Source organism: Pseudophryne corroboree, chromosome 10 (genome assembly GCF_028390025.1).
Source record: "Pseudophryne corroboree isolate aPseCor3 chromosome 10, aPseCor3.hap2, whole genome shotgun sequence".
Classification (NCBI taxonomy): Eukaryota; Metazoa; Chordata; class Amphibia; order Anura; family Myobatrachidae; genus Pseudophryne; species Pseudophryne corroboree.
In genome coordinates, this window is record NC_086453.1 from 7,415,801 (window position 1) to 7,440,506 (window position 24,706).

The following is a 24,706-nucleotide window of genomic DNA, read 5'->3' on the forward strand; positions in this document are numbered from 1 at the left end:
TCTGGGTTCTGTCAGACGTGGATCCTTGGGTGATGTAAATTGTATCCCAAGGCTACAAACTGTAATTCGAAGAGGTGCCTCCTCGCCGATTTGTCAAGTCGGCTTTGCCAGCTTCTCCCCCAGAGAGGGAAATAGTTTTGGCTGCAATTCAAAAGCTGTGTCAACAGCAAGTGATTATCAAGGTTCCCCTAGTCTAAGAGGGGAAAGGGTACTATTTAACCCTGTCTGTGGTCCCAAAGCTGGATGGCTCGCTCAGACCCATTCTGAATCTAAAATCCCTAAACCTGTACTTGAAAAGGTTCAAATTCAAGATGGAATCGCTTCGGGCAGTGATCTCCATCCTGGAAGGGGGGAATTTTATGGTGTCACTAGACATAAAGGATGCATACCTTCATGTCCCCATATATCCTCCTCATCAGGCATACCTGAGATTCGCTTTACAGGACTGTCATTACCAGTTTCAGACGTTGCCGTTTGGGCTTTCCACGGCCCCGAGGATTTTCACCAAGGTAATGGCGGAAATGATGGTGCTCCTGCGCAGGCAGGGAGTGACAATTATCCCGTACTTGGACGATCTCCTGATAAAAGCGAGATCGAGAGATCAATTGCTGAAAAGCGTGTCGCTCTCCCTGAGAGTGCTGCAGCAGCACGGTTGGATTCTAAATCTACCAAAGTCACAATTGATTCCAACGACTCGACTATCATTCCTAGGCATGATTCTGGACACGGAACAGAAGAGGGTTTTTCTCCCAATGGAAAAAGCCCAGGAACTCCAGAACATGGTCAGAGACCTGCTAAAACCAAAAAGAGTGTCAGTTCATCAATGCACTCGGGTTCTGGGAAAAATGGTGGCGGCCTACAAGGCCATCCCCTTCGGCAGGTTCCATGCAAGGACATTTCAGTGGGACCTTCTGGACAAGTGGTGCGGGTCCCATCTACAAATACATCAGAAAATAAGCCTGTCCCCCAGGGCCAGGGTGTCTCTCCTGTGGTGGCTGCAGAGTGCTCATCTTCTAGAGGGTCGCAGGTTCGGTATTCAAGACTGGGTTTGGTGACCACGGACGCGAGCCTCCGGGGATGGGGAGCAGTCACACAAGGAAGAAATTTTCAGGGACTATGGTCAAGCCAGGAGGCTTGTCTACACATCAACGTTCTGGAATTGAGGGCCATATACAACGGCCTACGACAAACGGAGAATCTTTTTCGCGACTTACCGGTTCTGATTCAATCAGACAACGTCACAGCCGTGGCTCATGTAAACCGCCAAGGCGGGACAAGGAGCAGAGTGGCAATGGCGGAAGCCACCAGGATTCTTCGCTGGGCGGAAAATCACGTAAGCGCTCTGTCAGCAGTCTTCATTCCGGGAGTGGACAACTGGGAAGCAGACTTCCTCAGCAGACACGATCTCCATCCAGGAGAGTGGGGACTTCATCAAGAAGTTTTTGCAGAGATAACCAGTCATTGGGGACTTCCTCAAATAGACATGATGGCGTCACGCCTCAACAAGACGCTTCGGAGGTATTGTGCCAGGTCAAGGGACCCTCAGGCAGTAGCGGTAGACGCCCTGGTGACACCATGGGTGTTTCAGTCGGTCTATGTGTTCCCTCCTCTTCCTCTCATCTCAAAAATATTGAGAATCATAAGACGAAAAAGAGTGCAGACAATACTCATTGTTCCAGATTGGCCTCGAAGGGCCTGGTATTCAGATCTTCAGGAGATGCTCACAGAAGATCCGTGGCCACTTCCTCTCAGGGAGGACCTGTTGCAGCAGGGGCCCTGCGTGTTCCAAGACTTACCGCGGTTACGTTTGACGGCATGGCGGTTGAACACCGAATCCTAGCTGGGAAAGGTATTCCGGAGGAAGTCATCCCTACTCTGATAAAGGCTAGGAAGGAGGTGACGGCGAAACATTATCACCGTATCTGAAGGAAGTATGTATCTTGGTGTGAAGCCAAGAATGCTCCTACGGAAGATTTCCATCTGGGCCGTTTTCTCCACTTTCTACAGACAGGAGTGGATATGGGCCTAAAGTTAGGCTCCATTAAGGTACAGATTTCGGCCCTGTCTATTTTCTTTCAGAAGGAATTGGCTTCTCTCCCAGAAGTCTAGACGTTTGTATAGGGAGTACTGCACATCCAGCCTCCTTTTGTGCCCCCAGTGGCACCATGGGATCTTAACGTGGTGTTGCGGTTCCTAAAATCTCACTGGTTTTAACCTCTTCAAACGGTTGAGTTAAAATTTCTCACTTGGAAGGTGGTCATGTTGTTGGCCTTGGCATCTGCGAGGCGGGTGTCCGAATTGGCGGCCTTGTCTCGCAAGAGCCCCTATCTGATTTTCCATGTGGATAGAGCAGAATTGAGAACTCGTCCTCAATTTTTGCCTAAGGTGGTTTCATCGTTTCATATGAACCAACCTATTGTAGTCCCTGTGGCTACGGGTGACTTGGAGGATTCCAAGTCCCTTGATGTAGTCAGGGCCTTAAAAATTTACGTAGCCAGGACGGCTCGAGTTAGAAAAACAGAGGCACTGTTTGTGCTGTATGCAGCCAACAAGGTTGGCGCTCCTGCTTCTAAGCAGACTATTGCTCGCTGGATCTGTAACACGATTTGCCGTTACCAAATTCGGTAAAGGCCCATTCCACTAGGAAGGTGGGCTCTTCTTGGACGGCTGCCCGAGGTGTCTCGGCTTTACAGCTTTGCCGAGCAGCTACTTGGTCGGGTTCAAACACCTTTGCAAGATTCTACAAGTTTGATACCCTGGCTGATAAGGACCTCATATTTGCTCAATTGGTGCTGCAGAGTCATCCGCACTCTCCCGCCCGGTCTGGAGCTTTGGTATAATCCCCATGGTCCTTACAGAGTCCCCAGCATCCTCTAGGACGTAAGAGAAAATAAGATTTTAAACCTACCGGTAAATCTTTTTCTCCTAGTCTGTAGAGGATGCTGGGCGCCCGTCCCAGTGCGGACGTATTTCTGCTAGACTTGTATATAGTTATTGCTTACATAAGGGTTATGTTACAGTTAAGATCAGTCTTTGGCTGATACTGTTTTGTTCATACTCTTAACTGGTTGTGTATATTCCATGTTATACGGTGTGGATGGTGTGGGCTGGTATGAATCTTGCCCTTAGATTTACAAAAATCCTTTCCTCGTACTGTCCGTCTCCTCTGGGCACAGTTTCTCTAACTGAGGTCTGGAGGAGGGGCATAGAGGGAGGAGCCAGTGCACACCCATTCTAAAGTCTTTAGAGTGCCCATGTCTCCTGCGGAGCCCGTCTATACCCCATGGTCCTTACGGAGTCCCCAGCATCCTCTACGGACTAGGAGAAAAAGATTTACCGGTAGGTTTAAAATCTTAATATAACTCAAGTGGGCTGAAATCCGTATCCATACAGTGTAAACGGTAGAAGTGACACCGTCAGTGTTAAATACCGGATGATTAAAAACACTTTTCAATCTCCACATATATAGTGTTACTGATCCCTAAACATGTCATTAATATTCAACTTTAGTGATCAGTATGGAGTTAAAGATCCAATATTGCAGTCCGCAAAGAAGCTGATTGATTAAAAAGTCTGGTTAGACAATACAAAGCTGGGCAATGATCCCACCGCTCTCCTTGCTCTTTCGCTGTATATGATCCTCCCCGGCTGCTGGTGCTTATCCTTTCATTGCAGCCATCTCTGGGGCACAAATAGCGGCATATCCTGATGCTGAAAACTATTTGAACAGGTACTGTGTTAACCGGGTGGTGGGTGTCCGGTGTACTGAGCACTTAGCGCGTTTCCCCGCCTCCTTACGGTGTCAGTGGCTTCCTCAGAGGAATCTGATTAAGCGCTTGGTCAATGTGTTTTTATTCTGATGTGTGGTGGGCTGCATGTGATCTGTAGTGGTATGTACGGTGGGTTGTAGGTGATGTCTGGTGGGCTGTAGTTGATGTGTGGTGGGCTGTAGAGATCTGTGTCCCCTATATAAAATGTAATTTTCTGCTGTCATGTCAGACCTCTATATACAACGGCATTTACTGCTAATGTCAGGTCAGTACCCTATGTTTAGTGCCTCTATGACTGTGATGCTACAATGCCAAGTCCTGCAGTTCATACAAGGCTAGTGAGACTGTGTTGCTGCCTCTGCCATGGGGCAATGTGTACACTGACGTATTCCTCTGCTGCTGTCAGGGAGAAGACCGATACAGGGTAATGCTCACCAAAAGCGACAGTGAAAACCTCGCAAGCAATTACTTCAAGTCCAAACGAGCCAGCCAAATTCTCAGTGCGGATCCGATGAAGAGCCTCGGTGAGTGCGTCCTGTCCCTACCGTGTCTGTATAATCCAGAACAGGGTTAAGCAACGTGTGGCACGCAAGTTGCTGTGGAACTACACATCCCAGCACTCCCTGCTACAGTTTTCGCATACACAAACAGCAAAACTGTGGCAGAGCATGCTGAGATGTGTAGTTCCACAGCTGCAGGATTGCCACACATTATGTGTCCCTAATATAGACGATTATTAGATATATACTAGACTGATGTGGTAGAAGCTTGTACGCCACTCTTACTGGTGTCAGTGTGACATGGACAGATGTTAGCTTTCCACATTAGGTGGCCGCTTCCATTTCAGCATTTTTGCTGACATCAGTAATTCATCTAGCTAATATTATAAGGGGTATATTCAATTGAAGTCGGCAGTTTTTCGACTTTTTAAGGTCGAATCCTGATTCGACCTATTCAATATATCCCTAAATTTTTCGACAAGTCGATAAATTCGACTTGTCGAAAAGCACGTGGATCGGCGGAATAGCTTCCGATCCACGTGCTTGTGTCGAAAACGACCATCTCAGTCCGACATCAAAAGATGTCGGACTGAGATGCGTACCCAGAGGAGGAGAGGGGGTAGAGCCGCAGGGAGACGGGGGGGGGGGGGTAGCCGGCGGGCATACAGGGGAGATCAGCGCTACAGTAGCGCTGCAGCAGGATGTCACACAGCCGTGCCGCTCATGGCAGCTTCCACCCGGCTCCAGCACGTGAGGACACGCTTGCTGGGGCCGGGTTGAAGCTGCCGTGAGGTCGGGCGGCTGAGTGACATCCTCCTGCAGTGCTACTGTAGCGCTGATCTCCCCTGTATGCCCGCCGCCTGTCCCCGCTGGTCTCCCCGCGGCTCGCCCCCCTCTCCTCCTCTGCGTCCCTCATCTCAATTCGTCTTGAAAAAGTCGAATTGAGATGAGATTGAAAGTCTCTTCACAGAAGCGTCACAGGGGCCACTACACTGACAGCGCCCGGATTCTGATTTGGAAGTAAAGCCAGTAACTGTGTATGGAACAAACCTTGTTGCAATGCAAGAGGAGAAAATACATTTATGTTATTTCTGTGCAGGGTAAATACCGTCAGCTTCTGCATGTAGCCCACACGTTTGACAGCTTTATTGTTACACTGCAATTTAGATTTCTGTTTGAACACGCCCCACCCACATCTAGTAACTCTGCACATGTTACATCTGCCCCACCTGCAGTGCAGCATGGTGTTACCCAGGTCTCTCTGCACATGTTGCATCTGCCCCACCTGCAGTGCAGCATGGTGTTTCCCAGGTCTCTCTGCACATGTTACATCTGCCCCCCTGCAGTGCAGCATGGTTTTGCCCAGGTGCATAGTTACTTGCTTTTTATTTTTTTACTTTACTTCCAAATCAGACCAGGATGCGGTAAAGGTGAAGATGCATACAGTCCTTGGATTTATCTCACAGATGCGGTCGAAATCGAAGGATTGCACCCGATATCTCACAAGTGTATGGGTTACATAACTGCGGCTAGTCGCAGGGTCAGACTCTATGTAAAGTAGGGGTGGAGCTGAGAACTGGCCGCTTATCACATGGTCAGCGTTCTGTAGCCGGTTCTCTGGTCGGTACAAGCAGAGACCTTTATATCTGCATTCAAAGCAATAGAGCCGAAACTACAAGTGTTGTATACAGGGAGGCTGTACTGTAACATCACCAACTACATCCTGAATACACGCGGGCGAAGCCGCAGGTAGAAGCTGGTGTTATAAGATTCCCACCCACGAGTCAGAGATCCTATAGAATTCACTCTTCCTATACTCCACACTAAGAAGCTGTTGATTACATGTATATATATATTATATTATATATTTTGTATATAACTGATACAGAAACCGTAGTGTGCAGCCACAACGTAACACACAAATACTTATAATCGTAGCAGTATAATGTGTTCAGAGTAGGAAATGTGAGCTAAGTCCTTTTCTGTCTCTTGTCGTTTCTACACAGACAGTGTTATTATAAAGTTATAGCACACAATGTATCCTGTCACATCTTACCTTTATAGGGACGCCAAATACAGCAATTTTTGTTTTGTGTATCAGCATCCACGCCACCGCATAGTGGTCCCACACGCATCCACACCACCGCATAGTGGTCCCACACGCATCCACGCCACCGCATAGTGGTCCCACACGCATCCACGCCACCGCATAGTGGTCCCACACGCATCCACGCCACCGCATAGTGGTCCCACGCCCATCCACGCCACCGCATAGTGGTCCCACACGCATCCACACCACCGCATAGTGGTCCCACACGCATCCACGCCACCGCATAGTGGTCCCACGCCCATCCACACCACCGCATAGTGGTCCCACACGCATCCACGCCACCGCATAGTGGTCCCACACGCATCCACACCACCGCATAGTGGTCCCACACGCATCCACACCACCGCATAGTGGTCCCACACGCATCCACACCACCGCATAGTGGTCCCACACGCATCCACGCCACCACATAGTGGTCCCACACGCATCCACGCCACCGCATAGTGGTCCCACACGCATCCACGCCACCGCATAGTGGTCCCACACGCATCCACGCCACCGCATAGTGGTCCCACACGCATCCACGCCACCGCATAGTGGTCCCACACGCATCCACGCAACCGCATAGTGGTCCCACACGCATCCACACCACCGCATAGTGGTCCCACGCGCATCCACGCCACCGCATAGTGGTCCCACGCGCATCCACGCCACCGCATAGTGGTCCCACACGCATCCACGCAACCGCATAGTGGTCCCACACGCATCCACACCACCGCATAGTGGTCCCACACGCATCCACGCCACCGCATAGTGGTCCCACACGCATCCACGCCACCGCATAGTGGTCCCACACGCATCCACGCCACCGCATAGTGGTCTCACACGCATCCACGCCACCGCATAGTGGTCCCACACGCATCCACGCCACCGCATAGTGGTCCCACACGCATCCACGCCACCGCATAGTGGTCCCACACGCATCCACGCCACCGCATAGTGGTCCCACACGCATCCACGCCACCGCATAGTGGTCCCACACGCATCCACGCCACCGCATAGTGGTCCCACACGCATCCACGCCACCGCATAGTGGTCCCACACGCATCCACACCACCGCATAGTGGTCCCACGCGCATCCACACCACCGCATAGTGGTCCCACACGCATCCACGCCACCGCATAGTGGTCCCACGCGCATCCACGCCACCGCATAGTGGTCCCACACGCATCCACGCCACCGCATAGTGGTCCCACGCGCATCCACACCACCGCATAGTGGTCCCACACGCATCCACGCCACCGCATAGTGGTCCCACACGCATCCACGCCACCGCATAGTGGTCCCACGCGCATCCACGCCACCGCATAGTGGTCTCACATGCATCCACGCAACCGCAAACTGCGTCCGAACGCATACACGCCACCACATAGTGGTTCCACGCACATCCACGCCACCGCATAGTGGTTCCACATGCATCCACGCCACTGCATAGTGGTTCCACACCCATCCACGCCACAGCAAACTGCTTCCACACGCATCCACGCCATCGCACACTGCTTCCGCACAGTGCATCCACACCACCACACAGTGCATCCACACGCATCCATGCCACCGCACCCACGCACATTCATGCTACCACACAGTGCATCCACGCCACCGCACAGTGCATCCACGCCACCGCACAGTGCATCCACGCCACCGCACAGTGCATCCACGCCACCGCACAGTGCATCCACGCCACCGCACACTGCTTCCACATGCATCCACGTCACCGCGCAGCGCATCCACGCCACCGTAGTGCATCCACGCCACCGCACAGTGCATCCACGCCACCGCACACTGCTTCCGCACAGTGCATCCACACCACCACACAGTGCATCCACGCCACCGCACAGTGCATCCACGCCACCGCACAGTGCATCAGGTGGCCTCACAATTTCAGGTTCACTAAAGGCTAATGCGATGGCAGACTGGAGGTAGTGTTTCTGCAGTGCCTCATTACACACCACTAATTTATTACAAGCCTCATTAATGTGTCATGAGAGTGAGACCTCAGAACTGTAATAATTTCATGTCACAATTCTAGCCTTGAAATATATAATAGGAATTTAATACCTACCGGTAATTCCTTTTCTCGTAGTCCGTAGTGGATACTGGGGATGTCATTTAGTACCATGGGGTATAGATCAGGACCACTGGAGCCAGGCACTTTAAGAAATCATTAGTGTGTGCTGGCTCCTCCCCTCTATGCCCCTCCACCAGACTCTGTCTAGGAAAACTATGCCTGAGGAGACGGACATACCTTGAGAGAAGGAATAACACTGAAGCGGTGAGGCAACGAACCAACACACCACAATAATAATACTGCAGTGCTAACAGAACGCTAATCATCAGGAACAGGGCCAGCACCAGCAGACCCAAACCAGAACACTTACAACCAGGTAAGCAGGAACACGGGCGCCCAGTATCCACTATGGACTACGAGAAAAGGAATTACCGGTAGGTATTCAATTCCTATTTTCTCTAACATCCTAGTGGATACTGGGATGACATTAGTACCATGGGGAAGTCCCAAAGCTCCCAGAACGGGTGGGAGAGTGCTGAGACCCCTGCAAAACCGCCTGACCAAACGGAAGGTCATCTCTGGCCAAGGTGTCGAACCTGTAGAACCTCACAAACGTTTTCAACTCAGACCAAGTAGCTGCCTGGCACTACTGTAAGGCCGAGATGCCCCGGGCAGTCGACAAGGAAGAACCCACCGACCTTGTGGAGTGGGCCTGGATAGAACTCGCAGCAGCAATGCTGTCGAAGAATAGGCTTGTTGAATGGTCAACCTGAACCAACGAGTAATGGACAGCTAAGAAGCCGGACATCCAATCTTGGTAGCGTCATAAAGGACAAAAGCGAGTCAGACTTCCTGCGACAAGCTGTCCTCTTGACGGAAAACCTCAAAGCCCTCACAACGTCAAGGACTTTGGAGCAACCGATGTGTCATACAATACCAGAACCACAATCTGTTGATTTATATGAAAAGCCGATACTACTTTTGGCAAAAACTGCGGGCGAGTCCTGAGCTCCGCCCTATCCTCGTGAAATATCAGATACGGGCTCTTACAGGATAAGGCCCCCAAGTCTGACACATATCCTGCAGAGGCTAAAGCCAGTAACATGACAGTCTTCCAAGTAAGATATTTCAAGTCCACCCTCTGCAAGGGGTCAAACCAGTCTGACTGGAGAAAGGTCTGGACCACAGTGAGATCCCACGGAGTCGTGGGAGGGACAAAGGGTGGTTGAATGCGAAGAACACCCTTCAGGAATGTGTGTACTGCCGAAGTACAGCTAGCCGTTTCTGGAAGAAGATGGAGAGAGCTGAAATCTGAACTTTGGTGGAACCTAACCTTAGCCTAGACCCTTATCCACTCCTGCTTGCAGGAAGAGCAGACAACGGCCAAGTTGAAATTCCACAGGAGAATATCTTCTACCCTCACACCAACCCCGGAGGCTGACAGCTGTTGTCAGCAGGACCCAAGATTGGGTACTGAAGCTCCGACCCTCCACCAGGTGAGAGATCTGGAGCCACCATAATAGGGAGATCCGTGCCTTCGGCGACAGGGTGAAACACCAGTACATTCGGAGGTGAGATCCTGACCACTTGTCCAGGAGATCCAGCTGAAATGGACGGGTATTGGATCGCCTTGTAGGAGGCCACCATCTTGCCCAGTAGACGGATGCAAAGATGAATGGAGACCTTGCGAGGTCTGTGTATCGAGCGGACCATAGCATGGATTGTCAAGGCCTTGTCCATGGGGAGGAATATCTTCTGAGCCACCGTGTCCAGTAGCTTCCCTAGGAACTAAATCCTCTGTGACGGGTTCAGGTGAGACTACTGGAACTTTAGGATCCACCTATGGGGGTCATTCCGAGTTGTTCGCTCGCAAGTGAATTTTAGCAGATTTGCTCATGCTAAGCCGCCGCCTACTGGGAGTGAATCTTAGCATCTTAAAATTGCGAACGATGTATTCGCAATATTGCGATTACACACCTCGTAGCAGTTTCTGAGTAGCTTCAGACTTACTCGGCATCTGCGATCATTTCACTGCTTGTCGTTCCTGGTTTGACGTCACAAACACACCCAGCGTTCGCCCAGACACTCCCCCGTTTCTCCAGCCACTCCTGCGTTTTTTCCGGAAACGGTTGTGTTTTTTCCCACACGCCCATAAAATGGCCTGTTTCCGCCCAGTAACACCCATTTCTTGTCAATCACATTACGATCGCCAGAACGATGAAAATGCCGTGAGTAAAATTCCTAAGTGCATAGCAAATTTACTTGGCGCAGTCGCAGTGCGGACATTGCGCATTAAGCGGAAAATCGCTGCGATGCGAAGATTTTTACAGAGCGAACAACTCGGAATGACCCCCAATGTTCCGTAAGAAGGCGAGTAGCTAAGTCGATGCTGTGTGGCAGATGCTTCCCGTACACCGCCTTTATCAGGAGATCGTCCAAGTAGGGAACAATAGTGACTCCCAACATGCGCAATTGCAGCATGATCGCCGCCATGACCATCATGAACACCTTTGAAGCTGTAGAGAGACCAAAGGGTAAGACCTGAAACTGGTAGTTGGGGTCCAATATAGCGAACCAGAGGTAAGCCTGATGAGGAGGCCATATTGGGATGTAGATCTGCATCCTTGATATCCAGGGATACCAGGAACTCCCCCTTCTCCAGACTGGAGATAACTGCCCTTAGAGATTCCATCTTGAAATTGAACACACGTGATACGTGAGATACGGGTTCAGAGATTTGAGGTTCAAGATTGGCCATACCGAGCTGTCCGGAACAAGAAATAGACTTGAATAAAATCCCTTTTTGTGCAGCGGAGGAGATATTGGAACAATAACCCCCGTTAGAAGCAGTTTGTGATTTGCGTCATGCAAGGTAACCCTTTTTACAAGTGAAGCTGGTAAGCCTGACTTGAGTATCAGAGAGGAGGCAGTGCTTGAAATTCCAACCGGGTCCCTTGGGATATGAGGTCCCTCACCCAAGGAACCTGGCAGGACTTCGCCCACACGTGAGCGAAGTTTTGAAGGCGAGCACCTACCTGAATGTCACCTTGCTGCTGGGGCCAACCGTCACACGGAGGGCGTAGTGGAGGAAGATTCAGAGGCCTGGCCCAGAGATCCAGCAGTCGCTGGTTTACGGGACTCGCCTTAATTTCCTCTGGCAGCATTTGAGGCACCTCTGGCTCTGCCTCTAAATCTGGTCACACGAAAAAACTGCAGAGAGGGCCCAGGGTAAGGATGTCTAGCAGCAGACGGCAGATAATAAGAATTTACTCACCGGTAATTCTATTTCTCGTAGTCCGTAGTGGATGCTGGGAACTCCGTAAGGACCATGGGGAATAGCGGCTCCGCAGGAGACTGGGCACAACTAAGAAAGATTTAGGACTACCTGGTGTGCACTGGCTTCTCCCTCTATGCCCCTCCTCCAGACCTCAGTTAGGATACTGTGCCCGGAAGAGCTGACACAATAAGGAAAGGATTTTGGAATCCCGGGTAAGACTCATACCAGCCACACCAATCACACCGTATAACTCGTAATACTATACCCAGTTAACAGTATGAAAAATAACTGAGCCTCTCAACAGATGGCTCAACAATAACCCTTTAGTTAGGCAATAACTATATACAAGTATTGCAGACAATCCGCACTTGGGATGGGCGCCCAGCATCCACTACGGACTACGAGAAATAGAATTACCGGTGAGTAAATTCTTATTTTCTCTGACGTCCTAGTGGATGCTGGGAACTCCGTAAGGACCATGGGGATTATACCAAAGCTCCCAAACGGGCGGGAGAGTGCGGATGACTCTGCAGCACCGAATGAGCAAAAGCAAGGTCCTCCTCAGCCAGGGTATCAAACTTGTAGAACTTGGCAAACGTGTTTGAACCCGACCAAGTAGCAGCTCGGCAAAGTTGTAAAGCCGAGACCCCTCGGGCAGCCGCCCAAGAAGAGCCCACTTTCCTTGTGGAATGGGCTTTTACAGATTTAGGATGCGGCAGTCCAGCCGCAGAATGTGCAAGTTGAATCGTACTACAGATCCAGCGAGCAATAGTCTGCTTTGAAGCAGGAGCACCCAGCTTGTTGGGTGCATACAGGATAAAAGGTGAGTCCGTTTTCCTGACTCCAGCCGTCCTGGAAACATAGATTTTCAGGGCCCTGACTACGTCCAGCAACTTGGAATCCTCCAAGTCCTGAGTAGCCGCAGGCACCACAATAGGTTGGTTCAAATGAAAAGCAGATATCACCTTAGGAAGAAATTGGGGACGAGTCCTCAATTCTGCCCTATCCATATGGAAAATCAGATAAGGGCTTTTACATGACAAAGCCGCCAATTCTGACACACGCCTGGCCGAAGCCAAGGCCAACAGCATGGCCACTTTCCACGTGAGATATTTTAGTTCCACGGTTTTAAGTGGCTCAAACCAATGTGACTTAAGGAAATCCAACACCACGTTGAGATCCCAAGGTGCCACTGGAGGCACAAAAGGGGGCTGAATATGCAGCACTCCTTTAACAAACGTCTGAACTTCAGGCAGTGAAGCCAGTTCTTTTTGGAAGAAAATCGACAGAGCCGAAATCTGGACCTTAATGGAACCTAATTTGAGGCCCATAGTCACCTCTGACTGTAGGAAGTGCAAAAATCGACCCAGCTGAAATTCCTCCGTTGGGGCCCTTCTGGCCTCACACCACGCAACATATTTTCGCCATATGCGGTGATAATGGTTTGCGGTCACCTCCTTCCTAGCTTTAATCAGCGTAGGGATGACTTCCTCCAGAATGCCCTTTTCCTTCAGGATCCGGCGTTCAACCGCCATGCCGTCAAACGCAGTCGCGGTAAGTCTTGGAACAGACAGGGTCCCTGCTGCAGCAGGTCCTGTCTGAGCGGCAGAGGCCATGGGTCCTCTGAGATCATTTCTTGAAGTTCTGGGTACCAAGCTCTTCTTGGCCAATCCGGAACCACAAGTATAGTTCTTACTCCTCTCCTTCTTATTAATCTCAGTACCTTCGGCATGAGAGGCAGAGGAGGGAACACATAAACCGACTGGTACACCCACGGTGTCACTAGAGCGTCCACAGCTATCGCCTGAGGGTCCCTTGACCTAGCGCAATATCTTTTTAGCTTTTTGTTGAGGCGGGACGCCATCATGTCCACCTGTGGCCTTTCCCAACGGTGTACAATCATTTGGAAGACTTCTGGATGAAGTCCCCACTCTTCCGGGTGGAGGTCGTGCCTGCTGAGGAAGTCTGCTTCCCAGTTGTCCACTCCCGGAATGAACACTGCTGACAGTGCTAACACATGATTTTCCGCCCATCGGAGAATCCTTGTGGCTTCTGCCATCGCCATCCTGCTTCTTGTGCCGCCCTGATGATTTACATGGGCGACCGCCGTGATGTTGTCTGACTGTATCAGCACCGGCTGGTGTTGAAGCAGGTGTCTTGCCTGACTTAGGGCATTGTAAATGGCCCTTAGTTCCAGAATATTTATGTGTAGGGAAGTCTCCTGACTTGTCCATAGTCCTTGGAAGTTTCTTCCCTGTGTGACTGCCCCCCAACCTCGAAGGCTGGCATCCGTGCTCACCAGGATCCAGTCCTGTATGCCGAATCTGCGGCCCTCTAGAAGATGAGCACTCTGCAGCCACCACAGTAGCGACACCCTGGCCCTTGGAGACAGGGTTATCAGCCGATGCATCTGAAGATGCGACCCGGACCACTTGTCCAACAGATCCCACTGAAAGATCCTTGCATGGAACCTTCCGAATGGAATTGCTTCGTAAGAAGCCACCATCTTTCCCAGGACTCGCGTGCAGTGGTGCACCGACACCTGTTTAGGTTTTAGGAGGTCTCTGACTAGAGACGATAACTCCTTGGCCTTCTCCTCCGGGAGAAACACTTTTTTCTGTTCTGTGTCCAGAACCATCCCCAGGAACAGTAGACGCGTTGTAGGAACCAGCTGCGACTTTGGAATATATTCAGGATCCAGCCGTGCTGTTGTAGCACTTCCCGAGCTAGTGCTACTCCGATCAACAACTGTTCCCTGGACCTCGCCTTTATAAGGAGATCGTCCAAGTACGGGATAATTAAAACTCCCTTTTTCCGAAGGAGTATCATAATTTCGGCCATTACCTTGGTAAATACCCTCGGTGCCGTGGACAGACCAAACGGCAACGTCTGGAATTGGTAATGACAGTCCTGTACCACAAATCTGAGGTACTCCTGGTGAGGAGGGTAAATGGGGACATGCAGGTAAGCATCCTTGATGTCCAGTGACACCATGTAATCCCCCTCGTCCAGGCTTGCAATCACCGCTCTGAGCGATTCCATCTTGAACTTGAACCTTCTTATATAAGTGTTCAAAGATTTTAAATTTAAAATGGGTCTCACCGAACCGTCCGGTTTCGGTACCACAAACATTGTGGAATAGTAACCCCGTCCTTGTTGAAGGAGGGGCACCTTGATTATCACCTGCTGAGAATACAGCTTGTGAATCGCCTCCAGCACTGCCTCCCTGTCCGAGGGAGCTGTCGGCAAGGCAGATTTGAGGAACCGCCGAGGGGGAGACGTCTCGAATTCCAGCTTGTACCCCTGAGATACTACCTGTAGAATCCAGGGATCCACCCGTGAACGAGCCCACTGGTTGCTGAAGTTCTTGAGACGGGCCCCCACCGTACCTGGCTCCGCCTGTGGAGCCCCAGCGTCATGCGGTGGACTTAGAGGAAGCGGGGGAGGACTTTTGTTCCTGGGAACTGGCTGTATGTTGCAGCTTTTTCCCTCTACCTCTGCCTCTGGGCAGAAAGGACGCGCCTCTAACCCGCTTGCCTTTCTGGGGCCGAAAGGACTGTACCTGATAATACGGTGCTTTCTTTGGCTGTGAGGGAACATCGGGTAAAAATGCTGACTTCCCAGCTGTTGCTGTGGAAACGAGGTCCGAGAGACCATCCCCAAACAACTCCTCACCCTTGTAAGGCAAAACTTCCATGTGCCTTTTAGAATCTGCATCTCCTGTCCACTGCCGAGTCCACAATCCTCTCCTGGCAGAAATGGACATTGCGTTTATTTTAGATGCCAGCCGGCAAATATCCCTCTGTGCATCTCTCATGTATAAGACAGCGTCTTTAATATGCTCTACGGTTAGCAATATAGTGTCTCTGTCTAGGGTATCAATGTTTTCCGACAGGGAATCTGACCACGCAGCTGCAGCACTGCACATCCATGCTGAAGCAATAGCCGGTCTCAGTATAATTCCTGAGTGTGTAAATACAGACTTCAGGATAGCCTCCTGCTTCCTATCAGCAGGTTCCTTTAGGGCGGCCGTGTCCGGAGACGGTAGTGCCACCTTCTTTGACAGGCGTGTGAGCGCTTTATCCACCCTAGGGGATGTCTCCCAACGTGACCTATCCTCTGGCGGGAAAGGGTACGCCATTAGTAACTTTTTAGAAAATACCAGTTTCTTACCGGGGGAAGCCCACGCTTCTTCACATACTTCATTTAATTCATCAGAAGGGGGAAAAACCACTGGTAGTTTTTTCTCCCCAAACATAATACCCTTTTTTGTGGTACCTGGGGTAATATCAGAAATGTGCAACACATTCTTCATTGCCGTAATCATGTAACGGGTGGCTCTATTGGAATGTACACTAGTCTCATCATCGTCGACACTGGAGTCAGTATCCGTGTCGACATCTGTGTCTGCCATCTGAGGTAGCGGGCGTTTTAGAGCCCCTGATGGCTTTTGAGACGCCTGGGCAGGCACGAGCTGAGAATACGGCTGTCCCACATCTGCTATGTCGTCAAACCTTTTATGTAAGGAGTTGACACTGTCACGTAATTCCTTCCACATGTCCATCCATTCAGGTGTCGACCCCGCAGGGGGTGACATCACATTTATCGGCCCCTGCTCCGCCTCCACATAAGCCTCCTCATCAAACATGTCGACACAGCCGTACCGACACACCGCACACACACAGGGAATGCTCTGAACGAGGACAGGACCCCACAAAGTCCTTTGGGGAGACAGAGAGAGAGTATGCCAGCACACACCAGAGCGCTATATAATGCAGGGATACACACTACACAAGTGATTTTTCCCTATAGCAGCTATATATATATATATTATATGCGCCTAAATTTAGTGCCCCCCCTCTCTTTTTTACCCTATGTAGTCTGGAAACTGCAGGGGAGAGCCTTGGGAGCGTCCTTCCAGCGGAGCTGTGAGGGAAAATGGCGCCAGTGTGCTGAGGGAGATAGCCCCGCCCCTTTTCCGTCGGACTTCTCCCGATTTTTTAATGTATATTTGGCAGGGGTATTTTACACATATATAGTCTTTATGACTATATTATGTGGTATTTGCCAGCAAGGTACTCTTATTGCAGCCCAGGGCGCCCCCCCCCCCAGCGCCCTGCACCCATCAGTGACCGGAGTGTGTGGTGTGCATGGGAGCAATGGCGCATAGCTGCAGTGCTGTGCGCTACCTTGATGAAGACCGAAGTCTTCTGCCGCCGATTTCCAGGAACGTCTTCTTGCTTCTGGCTCTGTAAGGGGGACGGCGGCGCGGCTCCGGGACCGGACGACCGAGGCTGGGCCTGTGTTCGATCCCTCTGGAGCTAATGGTGTCCAGTAGCCTAGAAGCCCAAACTAGCTGCAAGCAGGTAGGTTCGCTTCTCTCCCCTTAGTCCCTCGATGCAGTAAGTCTGTTGCCAGCAGATCTCACTGAAAATAAAAAACCTAAATTATACTTTCTTTTCTAGGAGCTCAGGAGAGCCCCTTGTGTGCATCCAGCTCGGCCGGGCACAAAATTCTAACTGAGGTCTGGAGGAGGGGCATAGAGGGAGGAGCCAGTGCACACCAGGTAGTCCTAAATCTTTCTTAGTTGTGCCCAGTCTCCTGCGGAGCCGCTATTCCCCATGGTCCTTACGGAGTTCCCAGCATCCACTAGGACGTCAGAGAAAGGTAGACTTACCCGCCAACGCTAGAGAAACCCACTTGGTCAGTTCTTCCCCAAACAAGGCCTCTCCTGTAAAAGGAAGATTCTCTACGCCTTACTTGGAATCAGCATCCGCTGACCATTGTCGCAGCCACAGAGCACTGCGAGCCGAGACTGCCATCGCTGGGGCACGGGCATTAATGAGGCCTATTTCCTTGATCGCCTCACTCATGAAACTTGCAGTATCCTGGACATGATGCAGTAGAGTCAGGATCTCAATCTGAGGTAGAGTGTCAAACCCCCTTATTAAATTATCAGACCATTTAACCATGGCCCTTGTAATCCAACCGCAAGCCATGGTACGTCTACTGCGGTATGAATTTATTTGAGTGTAGTCTCAAGTTTACGGTCAGCTGGATCTTTGGGAGAAGAGAGCACCAGATATAGGCAGCACAATCTTACATGATAGCCTGGACACCGAGGTATCCACCCACGGGGGGGGGGGGGGGGGGGGGGGGGGGGGTCACCCAACCCGTCCCATCCTCAGGTGGGAAATAGAAAGAATTTAGCAACCGTTTAGGGGTTTTAAAGTCTTTTTTTTTTTATTATTTACCTACGCCTTAGTAAAGAGTGAGTTTAATTCCTTGGAGACAGTGAAGGTGGTAGAAGATTTTGATTTTACGATAAAAACAATTCTTCCTCATGTACTGTTTCCTTATCCGGTATGTTGAGGACTTCCCTAATAGAATAAATTAGGGCCTCCACACCTTGAGACAAAGTATTGTCCCGCTCCATGGGGGTCATTCCGAGTTGATCGTTCGCTAGCAGTTTTTAGCAGCCGTGCAAACGCATTGTCGCCGCCCACTGGGGGGAGTGTATTTTCGCTTTGCAGAAGTGCGAACGCCTGTGCAGCAGAGCGCCAACAAAATCATTTTGTGCAAAACAAGACCAGCCCTGAACTTACTCTTCGGCTTTTGACGTCACACACCCGCCCAGCGTTCGCCCAGCCACACCTGTGTTTTCCCTGGCATGCCTGCATTTTTCTAAGCACTCCCTGAAAACGGTCAGTTGACACCCAGAAACGCCCCTTTCCTGTTATTCTTCTTGCGGCCGCCAGTGCAAATTAAAATGTCGCTAGAACCTGTGCACAACCACAAAAGCCTTTGTACCCGTACGTCGCGCGCGCATTGCGGTGTAAACGCATGCGCAGAAATGCTGATTTTTAGCCTGATCGCTGCCCTGCGAACAACGGCAGCTAGCGATCAACTCGGAATGACCCCCTATGTCCACGGCACCTTCTTCCCAATCTGGCATGTCATTATCAGAGTCAGATTGGAGTACATGTGGGAGTGTGTGTGTTTATGAGAGACCACCAGGGGAGGCTGAGAAGCCTGTCTGCGGTCACCAGCCCTGGTTAGAAAAATCATCCACAGATTATCCAGGAGGCTGCCTTACTTGTCTGGTAGAAACCAGCTCTGTATTAATATTTGTAATCATTCCTTGAAATGATTCTAACCACTTCTGGCACTTGTACACTACTACCCTGTAAAGGTAGAGAACACTGAATATCTAGGAGAGAGATCCCCCCTGTGAAGGGGAAAACATTGGGGGTAATGCAGAGTTGATCGCAGCAGCAAATTTGTTAGCAGTTGGACAAAACCATGTGCAGTGCAGGGGGGGGGGGGCAGATGTAACATGTGCAGAGAGAGTTAGATGTGGGTGGGGTGTGTTCAAACTGAAATCTAAACTGCAGTGTAAAAATAAATCAGCCAGTGTTTACCCTGCACAGAAACAATTTACCCCCCCAAATCTAACACTCTCTGCACATGTTACATCTGCCCCTCCTGCACTGCACATGGTTTTGCCCAACTGCTAACAAATTTGCTGCTGCGATCAGATCTGAATTACCCCCAAATGTGTTGTATCAGGTACACACAGCCTTTATTGGCAGACATTCTGTTTCAGCAGAAATATACAGCGTGCAGTGAAATAACACAGGAAACCCCAGTCTGTATGGAGTGACACAGAGAGGAATGAGACCAGCACACGGTACCTCAGGCAAGGCAGCGCTCTGCTGGGTATAAATCAGAGCCTTAGTAAGGCAGATTATGGTATATTACCCTATATGCTCCCCCCTCTCTATAAAACCCCCTGTATCAGTACAATTGGTGATTTAGCAGGGTCTGTGGAGGAGCAGCGCTTGCATGCAGCCTGGGTGTCAGAAGCAGCTGGAAATGGCGCCTTTAAGTCTCTGGTCCCGCTCTCCGGAAGCCCCGCCCCTTCAATGGCGCGCGGGCCCTCACAGTTTATCCTGGCTGTATATATGAAATTTGTGTAAAATAAGGAGTTTAATATCCCCCTTTACCTCTGTCTGGGGTCCGCAGCGGACACCGAAGCTCATAGGTGACCGCCGCGCCCTTATGCCGCCATGTTCACCGAGGACCCGCTAACCGGGACCCTGGTGCCTGTACTCACCGCACCGCGTCTTCGGCATCTGTTAGGGGTGGCGGCATGCTGCCGGCGTGGGCTCACACCCTGGGGGCATGAGAAACAGCGCCTCAGGAGCTCAGTGTCCTGTCAGCGGGGATACGAACCATTAACCCTCAGGAGGTTGGTTCGGTCCCCCCACTACAGTCCCACGATGCAGGGAGACTGGCTGCCAACCAGCGCTGCCTGAAAATAACAAACTAAATAAAAGATTTGAAGACAATTCTCGAGCTCCAGAGAAATGCACCCGGCTCCTTGGGCACATTTTTCTAAACTGAGTCTGGTAGGCGGGGCATAGGGGGGAGGAGCCAGCACACACTACTGATTTCTTAAAGTGCCAGGCTCCAATGGACCCGATCTATACCCCATGGTACTAATGTCATCCCAGTATCCCCTAGGACATTACAGAAATATATTTTATATATAAACACTAGCTGAAGTAGCTGGCGTTGCCAGGTTAAAAGTTTCAGTTATTAAGTTCTCACTGAGTTGGATGTAACTGTCAACATATTAAAAATAATTAGTAGCTTAGTAGCTCTTCCAACACACCCATGAGGTGGCTGCCCAGTGTCGTTTCTATTTTTGGGGTGTTGCCAGTCGCTCTGAGGACCCCCCCCCAGGACCCCAACCTCCTAATATGTCTTCTGGGATACAATGTTACCACTTTGTGAAGTTTTCATCCAAATCCATCCAGTGGTAGGCCCAGAACAGGCTCCCTGGGTCACAGTTCTGCCCAGCACATTCTGCCATGAGAGCGACCCCGACCTATTAGGAGCCCACAGTATGTCTTCTGGGATCCAGTGTTGGTCTGACCAGGACCCTAACCTCCCTAAAACCTGGCCACTTCGCGTTGGTTTCATCCCAATTGTTGCAGGGGTGTCCGAGTGCATAACCAGACTAACAAGCAAACAGCAATGTATTTTATATTTTATAAATATAACATATATATGTAAAAAACAACAACAAATAAATCCCCTTTTGCTGCGCTGGCAGATAATTTCAGCGGCACCACTAGGGTAGTCCCCTGCGCTGGTGGGGACTTCAAATAGGAATGTGCAATGGAAATGCCCCTGGTGCGCTATTATTTAATTAGTTAAGAAAGGAATAATCCCTTAATAAAATGACCCTTATTTAAACCGTCACTCAATTCTTAAAATCAAGATAATGACATCTAGTCAAATACCTGAATCATTTATTCTTGGTAGATAAGCAGAGGCATATGACCTCTTTCCATAAAATGCAAGAACATGAATTTACATACCCAACAGTATAATAATTCTGCCCAAATATACACGAGGTATGGTATCCACTATCACCCCATCCTTACGGTTGCGAACTAGTAGGTGAGTGTCCCCCAAATTGGATGCAGGCTGTTAAGAAGCCATTATATATATATATATATATATATATATATATATATGGCCCTAGCCCTGAAAGGGGTGGTTTTTTTCACCTGAAACCCTGGCAGCATAATATATAATATGGCCCTGGCCCTGAAAGGGATGAATTTTTTTATTGCAACCCTGCCAATATTGAGAGTTGGATAATGAAGGGAATGTGTAACTTTGAATAATTTCTATTTTCCCCTGATTCTCATTAATCATGCTCCAAATCTGCCGCCGCCGCATTGCACTGAGCTGCCCTTACCTTTGTCCAATCACTGACCTTATGTGAGTAGCTTTTCTGGTGATACCGCCTCCTGCTGGTGAGCTGTATGTTGCCAGGGCTCTGGAGGAGTATGAGACAGGGCAGCAGCAGCAGAAGCAGAGTCCTGGTATAGGCCGTTACTACCATTATGACATCACAGCATGACCTCACAGACAGACACACAAACAGACCAGTTTCATGGTCGGTCCCCTGGCCCCGCAAGGGGTGGATTTTTTCACTTGAAACCCCGCCAGTGTTTTAAGTTGGATAATGAAGGGTATGTGTGTGTACCACGCTTGGTCCAGATCCACCAAGGCATGTAGGAACCTAAGAAGATTAAACATACAAATATACATACATACTTTGACATATATATATATAAAATTCCCAGTATAAATTGTACCAAGACGAAGCAACAGGCATCCAATTTATATATCACATCAATGTGTGATCTTCACCGTCGCCAAAGTGCATAAAAATCAAGTAACTGTACTGGAGAGAGGTAAAATGTCCCAGGGTCACCTGGAAAAACATAACCCACATAAATTCCGTCTCCGCCACTCAAAACGCCTATAACTATCTGTACATCACAAAACCTTGTTTATCCAGTGGCCACGGTGCCAGGCCGCATTCAGCAGGGAACGCTCTGATCTGTCCTCCTTCACCGAGACAGAACGTTTTACCCCGCAGGTGACTCAGGCACGGGATTACCTTTACTGCTATTGTATTGTATTAGTAAATATAATTGTATATGTAATCTCAAAATAAATTATCATTTACTGTCCACCTACTTTTGGATCACTGTGTGTGTGTGTGTGTGTGTGTGTATATATATATATATATATATATATATATATATATATATATATATATATATACACATACTGTGTATATAGATGCTGTATCTCTGTAATGGGCAGGCTATAATGATGTTGCACTATATACACCAGTACTGGCATGTGAAAACTCAGCAGTCCCTGCACAGCTGCCGGCCAGTCTGGGGGTAGAGGACACCAGTAGCCACCAGCAGCTGGCCGGAGGAGTCTGGGTATGGCCTGTGCAGGGTTTGGGAGGGGCGAGCACAGGACCCCGCCCCTCCGCTGGCATGCATTATATATAAAGCAGCTGAGCCGGTTATCTGCCGCCTCCTCATCCGCTTCATCTGAAGCCCCAGCACTGACCCCTCCTTCTCCCGGTCACCGCACTGCTCACCCCACACAGGGTCTCACACCTTCCTGCCGGACCAATTCACCCACTTTCCATGCCGGTAAGTGGCCACACGTGTCCCCGGTGCCTCCGCTCTGAGCGCTGCTGGACCGTCTGGTGGTTCCTGCATCCGTTTCCTGGTTTCTGCTGCTACTTGTTGACGAATCCCTGGATGGCAAGTAACCTGGGGCCGCAGCATGGTATATGGAGGAGGGGGTGCAGAGTATGTGGTATATGGAGGGAGCAGTATACGGAGGAGGGTGGTGCCCTGGATATATAGGGGCCACTCTATGTAGGGGTATGGGGGTGCAATGTATACAGGGGCAGTATATTGTGGTGGTGGGAGGGGAGGCAGTATACGTGTGTGTGTCTGTGTCCGTGAGTTCTCTATTTGCCATATCTAGAACCAGAGTGTAATTTGTCTCTCTCTTACCTGCAGCTCTGCACAGCACTTCCCCAGCGTACACGGCTCCGATCAGCAATGCTACTTCCATCCTGAGTGCCAGCGTCAACTCTGTGTCCCCACTACAGTCCATGGAGGTGCCTTTACCTCGCCCATTTAGACTGGAGTCCCTGGAGATCCCTGTCACATCTGCCAAAACCAGACGGAAGAAGAGCAAATACTGAGCCACGCTGGAGCCCTTGTTACAGCCAATTAAAACATGGTTCTTAAGGTCTGAGTTTCTTAACAGTGGGAACCCCACAAGACATTGAATAGTTAGGAGCCTGTGGAGCCAGCGGACAGAGGGAGAACCGCGTGGGAGAAATATCACTGCCTGGAAACGCGTGGCGCTCATGTGCACACTGACGCCCCGGATAACCACTTCCAATAATAAAAGTACTGGTATATAGGTGCACAAGTCATGCACGAGTCACATGTCTCTGCTACTAGCCGGATAAAGCTGCCCCAATGTGTCCTCCTGTGATCCTGCAGGACAGTGACTGATACAAGTATATGAGCATTCTCTATCCGTACCCAATGTGTCCTCCTGTGAGCCTGCAGGACAGTGACTGATACAGTATATGAGCATTCTCTATCCGTACCCAGTGTGTCCTCCTGTGATCCTGCAGGACAGTGACTGATACAAGTATATGAGCATTCTCTATCCGTACCCAGTGTGTCCTCCTGTGATCCTGCAGGACAGTGACTGATACAAGTATATGAGCATTCTCTATCCGTACCCAGTGTGTCCTCCTGTGATCCTGCAGGACAGTGACTGATACAAGTATATGAGCATTCTCTATCCGTACCCAGTGTGTCCTCCTGTGATCCTGCAGGACAGTGACTGATACAGTATATGAGCATTCTCTATCCGTACCCAGTGTGTCCTCCTGTGATCCTGCAGGACAGTGACTGATACAGTATATGAGCATTCTCTATCCGTACCCAGTGTGTCCTCCTGTGATCCTGCAGGACAGTGACTGATACAAGTATATGAGCATTCTCTATCCGTACCCAGTGTGTCCTCCTGTGATCCTGCAGGACAGTGACTGATACAGTATATGAGCATTCTCTATCCGTACCCAGTGTGTCCTCCTGTGATCCTGCAGGACAGTGACTGATACAGTATATGAGCATTCTCTATCCGTACCCAGTGTGTCCTCCTGTGATCCTGCAGGACAGTGACTGATACAGTATATGAGCATTCTCTATCCGTACCCAGTGTGTCCTCCTGTGAGCCTGCAGGACAGTGACTGATACAAGTATATGAGCATTCTCTATCCGTACCCAGTGTGTCCTCCTGTGATCCTGCAGGACAGTGACTGATACAGTATATGAGCATTCTCTATCCGTACCCAGTGTGTCCTCCTGTGATCCTGCAGGACAGTGACTGATACAGTATATGAGCATTCTCTATCCGTACCCAGTGTGTCCTCCTGTGATCCTGCAGGACAGTGACTGATACAGTATATGAGCATTCTCTATCCGTACCCAGTGTGTCCTCCTGTGATCCTGCAGGACAGTGACTGATACAGTATATGAGCATTCTCTATCCGTACCCAGTGTGTCCTCCTGTGATCCTGCAGGACAGTGACTGATACAAGTATATGAGCATTC

At 50.1% G+C, this 24,706-nt stretch overlaps 1 protein-coding gene across 2 annotated transcripts in view; it reads left to right on the forward strand.

The window, feature by feature from the left end:
• The window catches only part of KIF17 (kinesin family member 17), a 71,463-nt gene extending 48,143 nt beyond the window's left edge, over positions 1-23,320 (forward strand). For both annotated transcript variants that reach the window (XM_063942073.1, XM_063942074.1), the window contains 2 exons: positions 4,177-4,294; positions 23,087-23,320. In XM_063942073.1, coding sequence (XP_063798143.1) covers positions 4,177-4,294; positions 23,087-23,274 — 306 coding nt within the window. In that variant the 3' untranslated portion in view covers positions 23,275-23,320. The remainder of the gene's footprint in view (positions 1-4,176; positions 4,295-23,086) is intronic.
• The last annotated feature ends 1,386 nt before the right edge of the window (positions 23,321-24,706 follow it).